We start from the raw sequence: 19,898 nt of genomic DNA, 5'->3' as shown, positions 1-19,898 counted from the left end.
GCATGCAGCTTCACGTCCTCGCCAGCGTCACACTACAGATGAACAGGATTTTCTTTTTGAAAGCAGATGTATCCAAGGGTGTCACCCGCCGAGGCACCGTCTCAGAACTCGGTTTCTCTCGGCTCTCGAAAAACAAAGGTAAAATAAAAACGCAGAAACGCGAGCGCGCCGGAACGATCCCCGAGGACTCGCGAGCAAAGACACAGAAGAGGAGAGACACCCCAAGAACGCACTTTCTTGCTTTTGCAGGACTGCATTTCCTCGCTTGTTTTGGGAGTTTTGAAGTATAGACGCTTGCGCGAAACCTCAAGACGCAGAACTCGTGCGTTCGTTATGCTCTAGACGCCGAGAAAAAAGATCCGCCAACCTTCGTTTCAGCAGGATGTCTTTCAGGAGACACTACCCCGTAAACCCTAAGCTGTTCAAACGTTCAGATGCCTGTAGCCGTAGCTGCGTCAGTATGTGCATTTGTACAGGAATCTCTACATTTAAAAAAGCAGATATTTCGGACAGCATGTATCTGTCGCTGCCGATGACCGTGTCTACCTCATTCGACACCCGCGTGCAGAAGTGAATCTCCCATAGTATCCCTCTCTAAGGACTCTCTGCCATGTCTTCAATGCTCCACATACAAATGCATGCACAAAGTTATAAATAAATATAAATAAATATAAATACATATATATACATATATATATAATTATAAACAGATATAGGTATACATATGTGCTTGTCGAGTCATTTCCCGAACAATCCATGCAGAGCATTGCTTTTTAGACGGGGGGAGACTTCTGTCCTGCCTTCGATTCTTCTTCAGATTGTCTGGCCGAAGATCTCCGAGGGCATCTTTGCGGAAGCGCGAGGGTCTTTGTCTGTCTCCTCGCCGCCGGTTTCCTCGGCTGCATCGACAGGGAACTCTTGGAGGCTGAGGCGAGGTCGGGGAGGGAGGGGGACTGTTTCCTGCTGGAAAACAAGGTAGTTGCGAACCGTGAAGCAGTGGGCATACAGCTGGTAGTGTCGGTAGAAGGTTTCGACGCCGTACGTCATGGCAGCTTGGAGAGCTCGAGAGGTGAAGACTTTTATGGAGCTCGGTGGTCTCTGAATGCTGTAGGTGAGGAGCAGTCGCTTGAAGGCTTTTGCGGAGGCGACGGGGGACAGTTTCCCCAGCATGGAGTCCTGTAAAACCTTCTTCAAGATGCCGAGAAACGTTGACGTAGCGGCTTCTGAGAAGGCTTCATCGCGACAGAAAAGGAGAGCATTCAGAAACAAATCGCAAAGAATCTCCCTCTGCAGCGCGCGCTTCGCCTCCATGTTTCTCTCCTGGAAGTCGCTCTCTCTTCTTGTCTCCATCGAACGCGTTCCTTTGCCCCTGTCTCCAAGTGTCTCCTCCAGGCTCTCATGGGAAGAAGCCTCTTTTTGGAGCCCAACGAGATGGATGTTTGCCTCGACAGCTGCTGGAACGTCTCGGCAGTCGAGAGTTTGTTGTCCAGAATTCAGGCCAGAGAGCGGATGCTCAGCGTTGGGCTCTTCTCGCTTGAAATCTGCGTTGATGTTTCCGAAATCCGATGGACGGATCGGATCTGAGGCAACAGCAGGTAGACAGCGATTCCGTTTTTCCAGTGCAAACTCAGTGCAGCAGGTCGTATCATTGCACGACATCTTCTTTCCGTTTAATTTTTCTCTCTCACTACCTATCAAAAAGAGGAATACAGCATATTTTTAGGATACTCCCGCATGTCGATTTCTCTAATGGGCGAGTGTCAAGACACACCGGCCTACACTTTCTCTTTTCAACAGACTCCAGGACTGGTTCGGATAGAACAGACTCTTCTCCAACGGAGGCGCGCTCCCTCTGCTCTGCGCAACTCCTCCTCATCTCGCCTCTCCGACTCTTGGAGACAGATTGGCCCGACAGAAAACTGTAACATCTCATGCGAATTTTGTCTCTGAGAACGGAACGCGAAGCGTCAGCAGAGTCGCACTCTCCAAGCGATCCTCAGCTAAAGCTCTCCCGCTGAGCGACGAAAGAGAACTGTGAATGCGCTGCTGCCCACAGCCGTCGAGGCTTCTGTTCTCTTGGATGCGCGCCATGTGAAATCCGGTGGGTGGACCTCTAATCCGCACAGGGAGAACGAGTGACCAACGCAAACACATACACATTCGTACACAAATATATACGCGTATATGTATACTTTCATATTTATATATATATATATATATATATATATATATACATGCGTGTATTTATTTGCATGTATACTAGTTCATGTATACATACGAGTGTATATATATATATATATATATGCACATATATACTTATGTATACGGATAGATACACATATGTGCGTATATACACACCTGTGCATATATTCATATATATATATATATACATATATATATACATATATATATATATACATATATGTATATATATATATATATGTAGAGAGAGAGGCATGTCTAGTCTATACATGTGCATGTGTATGCATGCGGATATGCATACATCGATATTTAGATAGACACTGGTATGTGTATGGATATTCTGACGGTGACTGTGTATTCCTGTAAGCGTAGAGACAGGGGCATTGTGCGTTTCTGAACTGGCGTTCTACGCAGAGTTGAGACTCCGCGTGAACCGTGTCGCTTGCGTTTCGCTTCCGTTCGTGGATTGCAGATCTTTTCCTTTTTCCTTTCCTGCGGCGTTCGGGGGATTCGAGGCGCCGACGCCGCCAGAATCTCACATTTGTCTGTGCTTCGTTTGACGTCGTTGAGCGTCTCCAGCATTTCGTCGACGTTCAGTGCCTCGCCAATGAGCTTTTTCAGTTCCTTCTCTCTCAGGTGAGAACGCTCCTCGAGAGAACTTTGGTCCTCAGAGCTGGCCGCGAGGAGACCCTCTGCTTCGCTGTGCTTTCCCAACGCAGAGTCGAAGAGGAATCCTTGCTGGACATCGGGTGTACCGACAGCGCAGAGAAGCGCTCTTGTCGCGTCTTGCGACACACCATGGAAAGTGAGGAAAAGAGGCTCTTCCCGGCGGCTGCCTGCCTGCGTTTTTTCTCGCAACCAGTGCAGGGACTTCGTCTCCACCGCATGCTCTCCCGCGGCAACAGTGGGGGACTGCATGCTGGCACCAAGCCGAGGCGCGACCGAGCCGGCCGGCAGAAAGCGAGAAAGGAATGCAGGACGCAGCTGGAAAGAGGCGAGGAAGAAGAGGAGGAGGAAACGGATACTTGAGGCAAGTCGGAAGCAGAGGCAAGAGAAAGGGCTGTGGGGGTGGAGAGAGGAGCAGCGAAACAAGGCAACGCTGAAAGGGACAAAGGGAAAGTATACGAGATGAGCGGAAATCGAGGAAAAAGAAGGCACAGTGGACTCACGCTCGCGCATGAGAAACAAGTGAAGAGAAGCACAGAAACGAATGGGGCAGACAAGAAAACAAAGTTGAGGGAACAGAAGTTCAAAAACAGTCCAAGATGACCCACACCAAGAAGAGCCGCTTCTTCACAACTTGAAAAATGGCTGCTCGTTCCTTAAAGACAGACGTAAAGCCACACAACTACCGAAGGGATCCATCTAAATATTCACATATACATATGCACATATACATGTGCATATATATATATATATATATATTTATATGTTTATGTATGTATACCTTTGTGAAAATACCTGCACCTTCAAAGGTATCCTCATATATTCGTAAACTTGCATATATCTTTATATATAGATATATGCTCTATAGCATATTCGCGTATCGAGAGGTTTGCGTAAATGAAGGAAGCGAAAAAGAGAAATGTTTATTGATATTGCTGCACCATATATATATATATATATATATACATATATGCATATAGTCGATACCTTTGTGAGAGGGAGGGTGTCGGGAGACCGAGACGCGATTCTGGAAGACGGAGAAAGATTTCAAGGTAGAAAGCGAGTCGAGAGAAAGTCCCTGAGAGGTTCGCTGAAACTTGTCACGTTTTTAAAGGAGACTTTGTTCTTCGTTCCTTTTGGGAAGATCCGTTCTTCTCTCTGTTCTGCGTCGGAAGGAGATTTTATCGACGAATCCCAGAACCAGTGAGGAGCCTATTTCGGCGTCTCCACCTGTCTCTCCCCTCTAAAGAAACGCACCTGGAAACGTTCCCTGCGTTTGCCTCCTGTCGAAACTTTGTCTCTTTTTTTCTCATTCGCTTTCCTTACGTCATCCTCACTACTCGTTGCGGCTTCTCTCTGATGGCCGATGCACAAGGGCAGGCTTCGCTGCCAAGAACTCGCTCTCTGCCTCTCTCTCTGCTTCTGCCTTCCTATACGCGCTCTCTGCTTTCTTCTCTTTTTCTTGCGCATCTTCCCCCTGTCCCTGCTTCGCTCTTTCTCTCCTCTCTTCGCTTTGCCTTCCCTCTTCTTCTCTCTTCTTTGTCCTGCTCTCTTCTTCTCTTTCTTCTCTTTCTTCTCTTTCTTCTCTTTCTTCTCTTTCTTCTCTTTCTTCTCTTTCTTCTCTTTCTTCTCTTTCTTGTCTTTGTCGTATCGCTGTCCTCCTTTCTCCGCAGCTTGGACCGGCGTCGAGTTGCCCTCGAGCGAGGGATTGCGGCAGTTCGACTTGAGTCGAGTTTTCCAGAATTCTTTCCTCTGCGCAGCTGCTTTCTCTCGACCGAATTGGAGAGCGCAAAGAAAGAAGAACAGATGTCCGGCCGTTGTCGTACTGTGAAGGTTGCGAGAAGGAGATGCGTCAAACACAGATGGCCTCACCCTTGCATGCGAACGGTCAGTGTGCATTGCAACTTTTCGCCGAAAAGAAGGGGGTCGCTGCGGCTGTGTGTCTGCTCGCAGTGCGCCTTCATGTCTCGACAAATTTCGAGAAAAACCGAAGATCGCTCCTTTCGAATCTCCCCAAACTCCAGAGACCAGTCCGCGAGAGTCCTGTCGGATGCAGCCTGCGTTGTCCTTCCCTCCTCGTTCCGACGGCGAGACCTGACGCGTCAGGATCTCCAGTGTCTTCCGGCCCTCCAGGTCGCCGTCCTCGTCGCGGCTTCTCCCTCTTTCTCGCGCGGCCTTTGTTTCTTTTTTTTGGCTCCGAAACGTCCACCACTGCCTCTCGACGCCGTTCGCAACTCTGCCTCGTTTGCGGTTCATGCGCGCAGAACGTCCGTTCTCCCGGTGTTGGGACAGCGTCTTGTGCCCAGGAACTGTGAGAGGCTGGGCGAGACGCAGAGGAGACTCCAACGTCTCCCAAGTCTTGGAGGTCTTGGAGGGCGGCAGCTTCCTTGCTGAGAAGAGAGAGGCGCGAGCCTTTTTTAAGAATGCCTGCCTTTTCGCTTTTAAGGTCTCGCGCCGACAACGACTCTGCATCGTCCGAGATGCGCCGAGACCCCCCCAGACGGGAGAGGAGACGGGAGAGCGAAGAAACTTCCTCCTCCTCCGCAGAATTGTCTGACTTCGCCTCTCGACCCAGGGGACCTCCTCGTTTGATTTCTCTCCTCGCTGAACTGTTGGAACGACACAGTGGAGGAAGAGACGCCTTTAGCCATCGAGGCGAGACACAACAACGTCTGAAAAACGCCGCCTGGGAACGCCTGCTCCTTCCAGCTCTACGCCATCGCCTACCTGCTCCACCGTCGTCCGCTTCTTTCTCTCCTTCTCTCCCTTCTTCTTTTGCTTCTTCTGCCCGTTCGCGCGTTCTGGAGCTCTGTCACCAGTGGCGATGGCATGGCCGAGAGGACGACAGTCGAGCGCTTCTTCTCCTCTGCGAGGTAGTTCTGTCTCGGACTTCTTCCGCTCTTCCCTCGTTCTCTTTGTCGAGTTCTGCCGACGCTGGCTTCGACGCAAGGAAACTGAAGAACTCGGGAGCTCTCGTCTATCTCCTTCTTCTGCTCTCTTCCTTCTCCGACGCGCGCGACAGCCGAGATACCTCTGAGGAACGCAGCACGAACGCTGAAGACCTCTGTCGCGCCTCCGAGTTCTCCAGGCATGTCCTCACCGCCGCTGGAGTACATACACCCCAGCTCGACGCGCGGCGGCTGCGGCTGTCCTTCGCCGGGACCCGCGCGAGCTCGCAGGCGTCTTCGTCTCTCTCACTTTCTCGAGGAATTTCCCTCAAACTGAGAGAGGAGATTCGCGCTGCAGGAAGGCGCCTGGGGCTGTCGGGAAGCGCGCCGAGATCCGACACTTCATGCTCTGCTCAAGAGGTCGAGGCAGGAGACAAAACTCGAGGAGCGGAGGCGGACGGAGAGGGTGAGAAGTCGGAGCGAGACAGAGGTACAGCCAACGAAGCAGCAGGCAGAGCAGACTGCGTTTCAGAGCAGGAATTGCCCTGGAAGTCGACAGTGGAGAGCGCAAGCCCAGAAGAGTCGGCGTCTCACGAAGAAGATCCACTCGGAGCGAAGGAAGAGTCGGCGACCGATTCCTTGCACTCTCGAGTTTCGTATGCTTCTCAAAGTCAGGAGACCGGTCTCTCCCAACATGGCGCGTCTTCTCTCGGTGCCCCCCTCTGCCCTGACCCTCAGTGGCCAAGAGACTTGCCGCTGTCGGCCTCTTCTGTCTCCCCAGTCTCTTCTGTCTCCTCTCTGCGGGCGGTCTTCGCCCCTGTGTCTCCTCCGGAGTTTTCTTTCCGGCGGGTCGCCGCCTTGCCCTTGGGGGCTTCTGCGTCTCGCCGGCGGTTGGAGACGAGTGTGGGCAAGCCGCTTTCAGCGCCGCTTCGCCAGCTGTCTCTGTGCGACTCTGGGAAGCGACCTGAACTCTCCTCACGGATCCCGGAGAGATCCGGAGAAGCCGAAACTGGCGGAGACGCGCTCTCGTGGGGTGGAGCTTGGCGCGGCTGCTTCGACCGCCGGAGCCTCGCCCCTTCGCTTCTTCCTCCTCTGAGTGAAGGTGAGTGTCTCTACAGACTTGTGGCTGAGGGAGACAGTTTGTCTGGACTTCAACGCAATCCCGCGCCTTCTTCCTCTCGGTCGTTGCTGTCTCCTCGCCCAGTCTCTTCTTCCGCGTCCTCTTCTGCGTCTTCCGCCTTCTCTGACTCTCCTTCGTCTTCCTCTCCCGCGTTTCCGGGACTCTCAGCGGCTGCGCCGGGCCGTGGCGAATTGTGCGGGGACGCGTTCCCCTCCGCGTTCGCGCGAGAGCCTCCCAGATTCTTTCCTCTGCCTCAGTCGCTCCTGCCCGGCGGCCCGGCGCCGACCAACCAACGCCGCGACAATGGAGTCTCCTTTTTCGCGGCTTTCGCCCTCGAAGAAGAAGATATAGAAGCGCCATGGCTCCGAAACAGGAAGCGAGAACTCCAGGGAGATAGAGACGAGAGAGGCGAGAGAGGCGACAGCAGTTCAAGTGGAAGTCAGGGCGCTCGAAATCAAGAAGAAGCAGATGGAAACGGGGGAACTGTTGTGCAGCCTGGTGTGTTGTGTTGGAAAAGAGAGACAGAAGCGGTTTCGCTGGAGAGAGAGAGAAAGACTCCTCCGGCGCGAGACGGGGGCGGGGCGCCGCGCGCGGCTCTCGCGATGCCCGAAACCTGGGAGAAGGAGATGATTCGTTGGCTACAATCCCAGGAGACAGGTCGCCTCCACGCGTCTTCGGCTGTCGTGGATGATCGCGGATTTCTGGAAATCAGACGCTTTGCTTCCTGGGATATGCGGCTGCTTCAGCCGAGAATCCAGCGCGTTGCCGAGAGCCTCAGAGCCGCAAACGCGGGCGACGCAGGCGCGCCAGCAGACGCCTGGACGGCCCAGATGCTCAGGTGTATGGACAGCCGAACCACTGAGTGTATGAGTACCTTTCTGGCGACAGCGTACGGCGCAATGACCGTCGGTGGACTTGACAACAGGTGAGACAGAACAGCCTCTTTCTGTCGGCGGCTTCAGACAGTCTCGACGAAGAGACCCTTTCATTTCTAGTTACGATTGCGTGTGGCGGTGAATTCACGCAGGCGCGGTGGCGCATCTGTGCTTTCATGGAGAGGCGCGTTTATCGGGGGACAGAGGAGCTTCGTAAAAGGGTGACAGTGCGTCGAACTTCCGAAACCGTTTGGCATTTCCAGGCGGGTTGATAAAAATGGGGGGTTTCGCGTATTTCGCGTGTCGTGACACCTCACACACTCATCCCGAGTTTTGGTTTGACAAATCCTCCTTCCTGTCGCCACCCTCTGACTTCTCTGTGTCGCATCTTCGGTGCTCAACTTCCCCGTTAACATCGCCGCCTCGCTGTCGCGGTGCAGAACTGCGTAACGCGAATCGAATTAACAGAGACGCGATTTCGTCTAGGTATGAGATGCACAGACAACCTCGTTCTTGGTGGCTGATTTACTCCACCGCGTCCGTCTAGACTCGCGTTTGTTCTCCCTGTTTTTCAGGTTCGCTCTTCTGTCCGGAAAGCGTCTCTCAGTTCGTGGTAAAGACCCCCCTGTCCGTCCTGCCGCTTCTCTTGTGTCTTCTTCTTCATCCTCGGCCTCTTCTGCGACTTCTTCAGTGGCTTTGTGCCGACTGTCTCTCTCCTCTGTTCTCTCGACTTCGCCTCTTCCTCTGACGCCCTTTGCGGCTCGTGCGCCTCCACCCGGTGTACGTACACGGCGCGCGACCTTCCCCACGGCGCCCCTCTGGCTGCAGTGCTGCGTCTTGGCCCTGCAAGGGTGCGAGTCTCTGCTCTTCCGGACGACACACTCGCATGCATGTCCTCTTTCTGCCTTCGGCTTGTCGGATGCGTCCTGTCGGGGGAACGGAGCCTCTTCGTCTTCCCCGCTTCCTTCGCTCGGCTGCGCGTCGACGCTGCAATGTCGCGCGGCCACCCCGCTGATAGACAAGAAGGCGAGGAGAGAGGCAGAGATCAGTTTCTCCTGCATTCGCCTGCCGCCTCTCTCGCGACTCGTTTCGGACGGAGAAGCGGGGAGAGAAGCGAGCGACGAGACAGCGACGGAAACCGCGCAGCAGGAAGGTTTCGCTTTCTCCGCCCGTGTCGAGGAAGAGAACATTCCATTCTTCGCGGCATGCTGCGACTTGCGCTACGCCTCCTGGTCGCGACAGAAGGCAGGCGGAGGGACAACGGAACGGGAGGTCAGAGACTGGAGGCCCTGGGCTGTATGTACAACGCAGCAGGGAAGACTGAGGGAGGCGCAGATGGCCGCGCTCGGCAGCATGGATGTCCTCTCCAAAATTGCCGATCCCGCATGGACGCCTGTCTTCGAGGAAATTGCAGAGTCAGTGGAGTCTCTGAAAAAAGTAGAGGCAACCAAGCTTCGCGTCTGCGCTCTCGCCATCTACTGGCTGACGCATGCATGTATACATCTTGCCCGTGAAGTTCTTGTGTACATCTATCCGTATTAATCTGTTCATTTCTTTGGAGACGTATGTTTCTATCTATCCATCTCTCTCTCTCTCTCTATATATATATATATATATATGTACATACGCATATGCATATGCATGTGTACTTATATTTATATTTTTATATATATATATATATATATATATATATAGGTCGTTGTCTATATCTGTGCGGTCCCTTCCTCAGTGTTTGTTGCGTAACTCCTGGAAGGGGGAGGTTGCGGGAGTGGAGAGCAGAGACGCGCCCATTCTCAGTTCGGCGCGGAATTGTTTAACGCAACGAGTACAATGTGGGGGTTTCTCTTCCTGCTGATCTGGAACTTTGAAAGTGTTCGCTGTCTGTTGAATCCGAACTTCTCCTTCACGTAGGTGTACATGGAGAGAGATTTCCTTTGCCTTCGCTTCATGTTTTGTGTTTGGCCCTTCTGTGCTTGCCGCCGCCACTTGCTCTGCCTGCAGGCTCGCGAGTCTGCTTCGCCGCCTACGAGCCTTCGTCGCGTTTTTCGCTTCTCCACGTTCCCTGTCTCCCGGCGAGGGACAAGCCCAGTGTTTCGCGTCTTCGCCTCAGACAGAGAAATCGGAAGGCAAATCTAGAGTCGATGCTTTCGCCTCTAGTTCTCCGCTATCTTCGGCGGTTCCTAGAGGTTTCGGCTTGACAGTCGGAGCGTTCGTGACGGCCGTGGAGACCGTTCTGTCTGATTTCGATGCGTTTCTGCTCTCAGGCGAGGTGTATGCACACCTGAGTCCGGGCGCCAGTCCGTCGGCCGCCTGTGCGACGTACCGCGCCTCCTCTCTGGGTGAACTTTCCTCGTCCTGCGCTGCTTTTTCCTTTGTTTCTTCGCCGCTCGGTCTCCTGCCCCGACTTCGAGAGTGGAAGACGCGAATTGCTTTTCTAGCTCGAATCTGCCGCCTGGATTTTCCGCGCGAAGCCAGCAGCCGAGAGAGACACAGGCCTCGAGAGCGATTTGAAAATTTGTCGCGAGAAGAGCGAAACACAGGAACAGCGTCGCTCGGTTCTCAACTGACAGAAAAGAGCCAGCAGAGGAGAGATGCATCGACGCGCAGCCGTCTGCTGCAGAGGTGTACAGACACCTGGTGGTCGTTTCCGCGGGGGTCAAGTCTGCTGGACCGGATTTTCTTTTTCGCGAGTTCTGTGCAGTCTGAAGCTGTTTATACACCGCAGCCTCGCGGCTTCCTTTCTCTAGAGAGTCTTCTGTTTTCCAACAGTCAGCTGCGGACGAACGGCCGGTTCTGCAGAGCAACTGAAAAGAGCGGCTCGTCCTCTCTGTGCTGGACTCTCGCTGTGCATCTGCTTCTTCACTGCGTGTCTCCGTTGCTCAACTTTCTCGAAAACTGGGTCTTCAAAGCAAACATGTCCGACCCCGCTGATGAGTTCCTCCGCGCGTCGCCGGGCGCGCTGTCGACAGTCTCGTCCCCCGCTCTCGAGTGTATGTCCAGCCGGATCTTCCGTTCCTCAGGTCCTGGAGACTTCTGCGGTGGAGCTCTGCCCCCTAGGGACGGTGAATTCAATTGCGCATGCGTTTCCTCTCTTTTCTCTGAAGAACCTGCGCAGCCAAGGTGGGCGGATACTGCCGCGCATGTCGTTGGAGAGGCTTCGCAGGCGACCTTCGTCCTTCCCTCGTTTCTGCTCTCTGTACAGCAGGAGATCCATAACTCCGGCCTTCTGCTCCTGATTCTCCTCCACGCGTCGCCCGAGGCTTTCCGAGCGGCGAGCCTGGCTTCCGCTGCTTCTCTCCCCTCTGCGGCTTCCTCTCGTCCCTCCACTTTCTCCTCTTTCCTCGCAGGCGCACTTGCGCCTGCTTCGCGCTCTGCCGCTGGAGCGATTGTGAGAGGAGCCTTGCAGAAGGGAGACGCGAATGCTCGAACTTGTGAGCTCGCTGTCTCGGCGCCGAGCTTGACTCTGGAGGCCTTTTCACGCGCGCTCGATGCACGACGCGGCTCTTCTCCCTCGTTCTTCTCTTCACAGCCTTTCGCCTTCACCTCGCTCCTGGCTGCGCCGAGTCCCTACTCGTGGTTGCCTTCGTTTGTCCACGACGAGGAAGACAGACAACTTCCAACCAGCCTGCGTACCACCCGCGCCGGCGTCCTCGAATTCTCCGTTTTTTTGCGAGACCTCTTGCGCGTGGAGCGAAAGTTCCGCGACCTGCATGCGCGCGGCCTCGCCCGCGTTGCCCGGCTCGTGGAGGACCGCCAGCTGCAAGTCCATCTGGCGGACCTGGCCAGCGAGGAGGCGCGCCGTCTCGACCGCGCCGCGCTGCACCAGCGGATTCGCCTGAGCCATCAGACGCAGCTGCTGCAGCTGCAGCGAGCGCGAGTATCCCGAGAAATGGTGTTGGTCGCCGCTGCTCTGGCGTCTCAGAAAACCTCCTGTCCATCCCTCGCCGAAGTCTGGAACGAGGTGCTCAGGAAGCAGAGGGAGGAGCAGAAGCAGCTCCTCGACGAACAGCGACAGGCGCAGGCGGCGGCGCAGCGGGACCGCGAGAAAGAGGAAGAAGAGGACTGCGGAAGGAGAAAAGATTCTCACTCGAGTGCGAGAGAGGAACGCGTGCAGGCAGAGCTCGAGCGACAGCTGCGCGACCAGCGCCGCGAGTACGAGCAACTCGAGGAGCAGGTGAAGCGATTGCAGCAGCTGCACAGAGACCTGCGAATGTCGCTCTCTTCTCTCCCGCAGGCCGGGGAGGGGCTCAAAGCTCAGAATACTCAGTGGCTCGTGGGTCGAAGAGCCGCAAAAACGCACCTCGAATCGCGGAAACTCTCTGCAGGCCTCGCGCATGCAGAACACGCTGTACAGACAGCTGCCGCGGCGCTCGCCAGTGTCGAGCAGACTCTCGAGAGGCGACGCGAGCGGAAGAGAAGCCGGGGGGACGCAGGTGACACTAGGGAAGAGGGAGAAGCTTCGCAGCCATCTGGCGGCCGCTGCGTTGTCGGGGACCTGTTGAAAGATCCGGAGATCGAGGTGAAGGAAAACGAACGTGGAACTCGTCTTCCGTCTTCCCCGTCTGTCACTTCGTCTCCACGCCCTGCCTCTTCCTCTGCTGCTCTTCCTTCTGCTTCCTCGTCTAGAGAAGCGGCGCGAAACGACGAGCCGCTAGGCAACTGCCAGCGAAGAAACAGCGACACCACAGCAGAACCTGAGACGCTGATGACGCGTCCAGGTGTGAGTCCCAGACACCCGAGGTCCTCACCAGCGCCCATGTCGACACCCCAAGAAGCGAGAACAACAGAAGAGGAGAGAGCAGAGGAAGAAAACTCGGATGTCACACGCGACGAGACTCGCGAGGATCCTAAGACAGAAACGCGGTGTCGTCCTGCTGTCTCCGAAGCGAATCAGGGGACGACGAGTGCCTGGACGACGACTGCGGCCTCGAGCCCCAGAGCCGGAGACAGTGTGTCGAGCAACGAAGAGATACCTCAAGAGAGTTCCCAGGAGAGATTCCAAGACGAGGAACTCGAAGAGGGGAGATATGAAGACGCGGGAAGAGGACTTCGGGAGGCAGGACATTGGCAGACAGAGATGGAGAGAAGAGGAGAACAAGGAAACTTGAATCGAAGCATATGGATCTGTATAGGCCAAGCCGTCGCCACACAGCATGCAATTGCGAATCGCGCGTTCCTCGCCTTCATGGGGCGACAGCATTGCGATCTCCTCGGGGCGCTAGACACCGTGAAAAAAGTAGGAGCGGAGGGGGAGCAGTTCGTTCTTGAAAACATGAAAAAACGACGAGGAAGGGAAGAACTACGTGACGCGAAGTTGAGACACAAGTTGCTGCAGGACACTGGGCATGTCTGCTTTCAAAAATCTGCATGCGTGATTACATGAATGTCTTTATGTGTGTTGTTTGCAGATCTCCTCTTTCATGCGTGTCTTACATGCTGGTATCGAATCTGGTGTTGTGTGCCAGTCGCGGTAAAATTACCGAACGTGGATCCGTCTAACTGCATGCGAGATGCAGGCAACCACTCCGTTGTCTCTCCATTGCATTAAACCGCAGTCAACTCAGGAAATGAGCATGTTTGATAGTCCGTAGCTATTCACAGTACTGCATGCAGAGAATACCTGTGGGTTGTCCTCGGTATGGCCCTGCTCATTATTTCAGGAGATCTCTGCGTCCGTGTCTCGGGGCGAAGAGAGGCAATCCTGAATCTGGTGCCATATCTGCATTCCGTCTTTTTTCTTGTCCTGTCTCGTTCCTCGTTTTGAATGTTCAGTTTATTCTGTTCGGGGCTTCGGACTCCATGGGACAGTTCGCAGTCGCTCTCATCGCGGAGCTGCAGAAAAAGGAGAAGGAGAAGTTGCAGGGCGCGTTCTCCGCTGCAGCCGCTGCGGGAGGCAGCGCGTCGGATCCCGGGTGGCGGCAGTCCCGGCATGCGTACACCGGGCATATGGGGAGTTCGCTAGCGATCCACGTTCCCCGGTACACGGAACGCATCAACGCGCTGTTTGCTTCGGCGCTGGGGCCCATCCGCTCCTCCGCGTCTGGACGTTGTTCGGCCGACGGAGGCGTTGTGTCTGGACTCTCTGCGACGCCTTTTGAAGTTTCTTCTAGCCTCCACGGACGCAGCAGAGACTGGAGTGGGACAAGCGACGCAGGCCTCGGTTTTCGCTCGAAAATGACTGTGGAGTTTCGGCTCTCAGAAGGCAGGCCGGCAGCAGGGGGGGCGGATGTCGGTCCAGACGCCTCGGGAAACCGAGAGAAAGCGGTCCGAGGACGAAACGTGGAGGATCTTCTGAAGGACGTCGAGGTCGTTCTGCATGCACCATTTCCACTCACGCTCTTCTTCGATGCGGTGAGGCCGCGAGGAAAGAAACGCTGAAACCAGATGCGATGAAGAGCCTTGGCAAAACGTGTAGGAGCGTACAGAGCTGAAAGGTAGCGTCACGTCCACTTTGTAGTGCGTCTTGTTGTTCTCCGATACGCGCGACAGAACGGAAGACTCCTTGTAGCTGTCGTGACAAGTCATGACTTCTGTGCAGCGTGTGTCCTTCCCACTCGAACGCATGCGCGGGATGCTTGGCTTCTCCCCATTCGCTTCTCTGCAGAGGATCTCTCCTTGTCCTTTACGCGTATCTCCGCTCCTCCCGTCTCTCTGTGAACAGGACACGGGGTGTATGTACAACCGGATCTTCCAGTTTCTCACGCTGCTGAGCTTCTCGCTCCACTGCATCCACCACGTCTGGCTCCAGCTGAGTCGTCTGCACCGAGTCGCAGATGCACGCAGAGGCCGAGGGCGGCTTCGGCCGCGTGTCTTTCTCCGAGACGGCGAGGAGCGGTTCGGTTTCTCTGTGTCTCCGCGAGGCGTGGAGTCGAGGAGAAACAGCGCGTCGAGAGACGGAGGAGAAAGCGACGAAAGAGGTGTGCACTCGAGTCCTATCCCTGAGTCGCATGTCCACGCGTCAGCCGGGCTTCGGGGGGAGTCCCGAGATGCCAAGGACGCCTCTGCAGACAGCTGGAGAGACGACGGCTTTCTTCTGCCTCCTGGTCTGTACGCGCGCATGTGGCTGTTGTCCGTCAAAGTGAAATTCGTCACAGACGCCCTCCACGGCTACGTCATCACTGACGCGTTGCAGGCGGAGTGGACCGCTCTCACGAGGTACGTGCAGCGCACAGTCGAGGCGGCTCTCGGCCCGCCGCGGGTACGGCGCCCCTCGGAAGGAATCTCGCGAGGCGCGTCGCCGCAGTCAGTGCCGCCGGCCACTGAGGCCTCGAATGCGACTCTGCGCCAACGTCAGTGGAATGCCGTCGTTCTCAACTCCGAAGAAGGAAGAGAAAACGCGCCTCGACCCTCCAAGGCGCGTACCCCAGCGATGGCGCCGGGTGTACGTACACCCCAGCGTCGGAGAGTCGGGGAAGCCAGTGGGGACGAGACACCCGAGAGGCCAGAGGTTCAGGACGACGTCGCAGGGCGGACGTCAGCGTCAGAGAGTCGAGCGAAAGAAGCTGATGCGTTTGAGCTTTTCGCCGCCCACCGAAAAACCGTTTCGTCCATCCACACCAGGTTCGCAGACCCTTTCCCCTTCGGGGATTTCTGTCAACGAGACGAGGATCGGCACTGTCCACCAAGCTTTGCCAGAACGTTCAGGGGTGCCTTTGTCATTTGGATACACTACTGCGGTTCACAGTGGTGCACACAGCGTGTGTTGCTCCTGTCGTTTCCAGATTAGAAACGAAGACTACGCAAAAACACGAGTCATCGATGACCGATGCAAACGCTTTTCCATGTCTTCATCTTAGTCTCCCCCCGAATCACCTTACGTGGCCGTGCAAATATATACATATATATATATATATATACATATACATATATATACATATATATGCACATATTTGTATGTTTTTGTATGTGTGGATGCCTGCATGTAGTGCAGATCGCGTAGTGTTTGACTCGGTCCATGCGTACGCGTGTATGTAACCACTGGGCTTCGGGTGTCCCACCTGCTCTGTCTTTCGATTCGTTTTTTTTTGTGACGCATTCTGGCTCCCTTTACACGGAGTACAGACCGCTTTGTACAATGGTTAGTGTTCTTGTTTCTCTGTCTTGCTCAGGTGTCTCCTGTCTCCGCGCCTCGCCCCGCTGCACCATCACGTGATGGACGTTCTTCGGGCGTCGTGGACTCTACGGGGTCTGCAGGAGCAGCTCGAAAGAGACGAGAGACATCTGAGAGACCTGCTGGCCCCGCAGAGGAAGAAATGGAGCGATTTGTGTCGCCGCCGCTGTCAGATGCAGAGTGCGATTCGTGGTGTGTCAGCAGAGGAGACAAGCGTTGTCCGGGCCTCGTTCGCCTCCTTTGACAAGACGGAGAACGGCAACATGTATCAGACGTTCCAGCGAGAAGAAGAAGCGATTCTGGCGGCGAAACGAGGAATCGAGCGTGCAGGTGTCGCCGCAGGTCTCGTGGCAGCTAAGCAGCTCTTAAAAATCGAGAACCTGTTCCAAACTGCATGCGACGGACTCATGGCTGCGCTACAGAAGCTGGAGCCTCTGCAGTTGCTCGACGCCCTCGCTCTGCGTCTCGACTTCAACCACTTCTACTCGAGGCAAGCCGCGTTAAAGGCGGCTGGTGCAAATATGGAGAGAAGACTGCGAGAGGTTTAACACACGAAGAGACATGGCATTTTTCGTCTGTTTCTTGTCGACTTAAACGAAAAGCGCGTGCAGGAAGGATGTGTGTGGGGGGGGCGAGGGGGGGGGGGCCGTGGCGACGCGGGGGAGGTTAGGGGTCACCGCCCATGGCAAATGAAGTTCTCAAGAGTGTCAGAAAGAGTTTTGGCGGCGTACGGCTTTCTCGCCGGCTTCTGGATTCGGGTGTGTAGACATCGCTCTTCAGAGGCTTCCGTTTGGTGCGTTTATGAGTTTCCACTACTCAGGGCGGCTGCTGTCAGAGAGACGAGGTCGTGCTTTCATTGTGGGGACAGATTTGTCTCTAAGAGAAACAGTCGGGGCTGAACAGTCATTTCCTGTATTTGATTCGTGGACTCTTGTCACCCAGCAGAAGCATCTTTTGAATTAAGGCGTTTCCACTCGCACAATGCTGCACGGTTTACTTAGTCCTGTTTAGTGCTCAGAAGTATCTCCGTGCTTCCGCGCTTCATCACCGGCTGTCTTTCGGGACCTTTCTTGACTGACTTCGTCAGTCACTGGGATTTTTGCCTCACTCCGCCAAACTAGAGGACTTTATCGAGTTCGTTCGAATTTTCGAGATTTGCCATGAAGCCGCACAAGTCCGGTGTCTTTTGAGTCGCGCCTTACAGGTGCCCTCGAGGCGAAAATCTATTGTATTCAACTGGATTAGTATTTTAGCGAATGGCAGCTGGTTTGTTGGACCTCTCCCCATAAATAATCGGATACTAGTCAACTGGTTCATAACACCACTCCACGTTTACTGACGATCAAGCAGCGGCATGTGCGTTTAGGAAGAGTGTGACTTCCGTCACTCTGGTAGAGACCACCGCGATCCTATGCCGCAAGGACGCGCGCGTTTACAAGAAGCACTCGTTTCGAGTCCTCCAGTGACTCATCATTTTGCTGATGTCTTCAGCTTCCATGCAAACACGAAGACCGGTCTCGAGAGAAGGAAGAGATTGCACACTAAAGCAGTGGCGCCGTATCTCCTGGTGTGTGTCTGTGAATTGACAGACGTCTCGTCAAAGGCGAACCGAGTTTCCAGGACGAAACGCAGAGCTGCCGGGTTGAAAAGTGAACATACCACGGTTGCTTCAACTAAAAAGTTCTGTCGCGAACGTGTCCGGAATTCCCCTGCATGATGAGCACTGCCCTTCGCCGGGATCACGTCGGCGTTAGGCCCCGAGTGGCTTGTCAGTCTCTGAGACAGGACTGTTTATCAGCGTTTTCTGGGGCGTATATACCGCGAGTTGAACTACTTGTTCAGATCTTCAAGATCTTTCACACATACGCTTGGAAGAAGCGGCATGTGCGGGGTGTGACAGGTAAGAAGGACTACCATTTGTCGGTAACGAAAGAGCGTCAAACTGAATTTACGCACGATGTTTCTTGAGCAAGTTGTTGCGCCAACCCACTCGACACGCCACTGTTTTTTCGGGTAGAAAAAGTGCAATCCTAACACAGTTCACCACCACGAAAACTCACCATCTAACGAAATAGCGCGAGTTCCCATCGCGTCAAATTTGCCGTCAGAATCGTACAGGGCTTCAAGTCACCAGAATTACACCCTTTCGTCACCAGAGTCGCGGGGTATCGCTGGACGAATGGCACCTGTTGACGCTGGAGCCTGAGGCACCAACCAATCGTTGTTCGATGGTTTCTTTAGCATGTCCGCCGGATCGTCCGTCAGTGTCTCCATGGGATCGAAAGCGTTCGGTGCCAAGAAAATCGTAACAGTGGGGAGCGTGTCGTCAACGGCGTAAACTGGCTGCAGGAAGGCAACCGATTCTGGCCTCTGCGGTGGCGCTGCCGGCAAAGCGAAATGGGAGAGCGGGTGGCGTCTTTCATTCGAATCTTTTTGAGCTGACAGGCAGGAAAAACAGTACACGCGGGATGGACAACGCTTACAAGAGGAACATGTTGGCAAGCTGGAAGCTCAGAGGCTGCACGAGATCGACCTTCAACGAGCAGTAGCTACCCCAGTTCACGAATCGATTGAACGGCAGTACAAAGTACGCATCACACGGTGGCATAGTCAGATGTAACTGAGACTCATCGGACGCTCCCCCTACAAGCTTACGAAGGTCGAAGATGAAGATGATACCCGAGAAGATTAGCCCAAAGAGAGCTGCCAGACAGATGCAGAAAATGACCTTTAACAGAACTCCCCGTAGGGTCCAGCGGAGCGAAGAGTTGCTAGGGTTGCCAGGCTCAATCAGTGCTGCTGAACCGACATTATGGGCCTGAAAAAGAGGGAAACAGAAAGAAACACCTTGAAATTATTGTAAAACGCAAAACTCTACCGTGTAATGCGTTCTGTTTGGGAAAGCATACGCACTGTGCCTAAACGAAAGAGGTTTCGACGGTATAGTCTGCCCCAATCGTGAACAACTCCGACAAAGAGTACTTCAACAAGCAAGCACCCTGTGTTTGAAACGTAATCAACTTCGAGAGACATAGTCGAGCCACCTAACCGGTTGGCTTACAAATGTAGGCTGAACATCACTATGCCTGCTTTCGGGAAACATGGCGGTGATGAAAAACACAATCGAACTTGGATCCAGTGAACAGAGACATCAAAGATGGGACCAAAAGTTCAGTTCCCGAGCGTCTACTTCTCGGTAAGAGTACGCAGGATCTTTGAGCGGACCTTTTGACTTACTGGTTCGCCAGAGGCTGCAGCCTGAATCGTAGCATCGGGGGAAACGCCGCTGTCGGCAGTGCTACCTGGCGGAACCGATTCTGGTGCATTTTCAGCAGTGACATCAGAACTCGGCAGCGGTGTTTCAGCCATTGCTTTGCAACTCAGCAGAAGTGCGATTAGGGAAATCGAATCTCACATCAACCGATCAAACGAAAAACGATCAAAAGGAAAATTGTGACTAACCGTAGCCCTCGCTGAAAACCTGTAGTCGCTAGCCTTGCCTTGTACGAGGCCGTTGCCCCGCTCGTAGTGTTGAGAGACCTTCATGTTCCTAACTGTATTATGTTGCGACTGATTCAACCACGTGCGGCTGCGGGTCAAATTTCCGTTTCTTTCCCTCTGCACGTAAGAGTAATTGTTAAACACTGCGGAACGTGAGTGTCGTTTCAGAAAGACTCTTTACTTCTAGCCACAGGCGCACAAGAAGATCTGGATGCGCGCAGCATTTGTGTAGCATGACAGGTGTACTTTACTAGGCATGAAGATAAACAAATCCAGTGACGGTCCGTTCGTGACACTCGTTTGCCAGACTCAAACCTGCTCTTTGATTTCCCTTGCGAGCGCGTCGTGCTGTCATAGTGCGAACAGCCACCATCCGAAAGGGAAACTGCATCTGTCTGTTGTTTGCTGTGAAATGAGTCCACCTGATTCAATGGATTCAATCTGTGCGGTCTGTGGTGCCAACATGATTCGCTGCGGCGGCAGACGGTTTCTCCGTCCGACTTTGAATACATACGTAGGGCAGCCAGGAAGTAGAA

The 19,898-nt window shown here is 54.2% G+C and overlaps 3 protein-coding genes across 3 annotated transcripts; 1 reads left to right on the top strand and 2 right to left on the bottom strand.

Moving 5' to 3' along the window:
* Positions 1–813: 813 nt before the first annotated feature.
* On the bottom strand, positions 814–5,124 carry TGME49_285770 (hypothetical protein; the record flags this gene model as incomplete). Its single annotated transcript, XM_018781957.1, has 4 exons — positions 814–1,580; positions 2,742–3,301; positions 3,856–3,895; positions 4,206–5,124. 4 exons carry the CDS (start codon positions 5,122–5,124, stop codon positions 814–816), a joined length of 2,286 nt encoding a protein of 761 aa, XP_018637809.1.
* A 167-nt stretch (positions 5,125–5,291) lies between these two features.
* On the top strand, positions 5,292–16,409 carry TGME49_285780 (hypothetical protein; the record flags this gene model as incomplete). The annotated part of the gene is made up of 6 exons (XM_018781958.1): positions 5,292–7,801; positions 8,327–9,166; positions 9,753–12,987; positions 13,524–14,102; positions 14,413–15,311; positions 15,860–16,409. 6 exons carry the CDS (start codon positions 5,292–5,294, stop codon positions 16,407–16,409), a joined length of 8,613 nt encoding a protein of 2,870 aa, XP_018637808.1.
* A 1,434-nt stretch (positions 16,410–17,843) lies between these two features.
* TGME49_285790 (hypothetical protein) lies at positions 17,844–19,319 on the bottom strand. The gene is made up of 3 exons (XM_002369176.2): positions 19,099–19,319; positions 18,517–18,679; positions 17,844–18,299 (listed from the first exon to the last, which is right to left on the bottom strand). The coding sequence occupies exons 1-3, from the start codon at positions 19,228–19,230 to the stop codon at positions 17,998–18,000; spliced, it is 597 nt and encodes a 198-aa protein (XP_002369217.1). The 5' UTR covers positions 19,231–19,319; the 3' UTR covers positions 17,844–17,997.
* Between the last annotated feature and the right edge of the window lie 579 nt (positions 19,320–19,898).

Source organism: Toxoplasma gondii, chromosome V (genome assembly GCF_000006565.2).
Source record: "Toxoplasma gondii ME49 chromosome V, whole genome shotgun sequence".
Lineage (NCBI taxonomy): Eukaryota > Apicomplexa > Conoidasida > Eucoccidiorida > Sarcocystidae > Toxoplasma > Toxoplasma gondii.
This window is presented reverse-complemented; position numbering and strand designations above follow the sequence as displayed.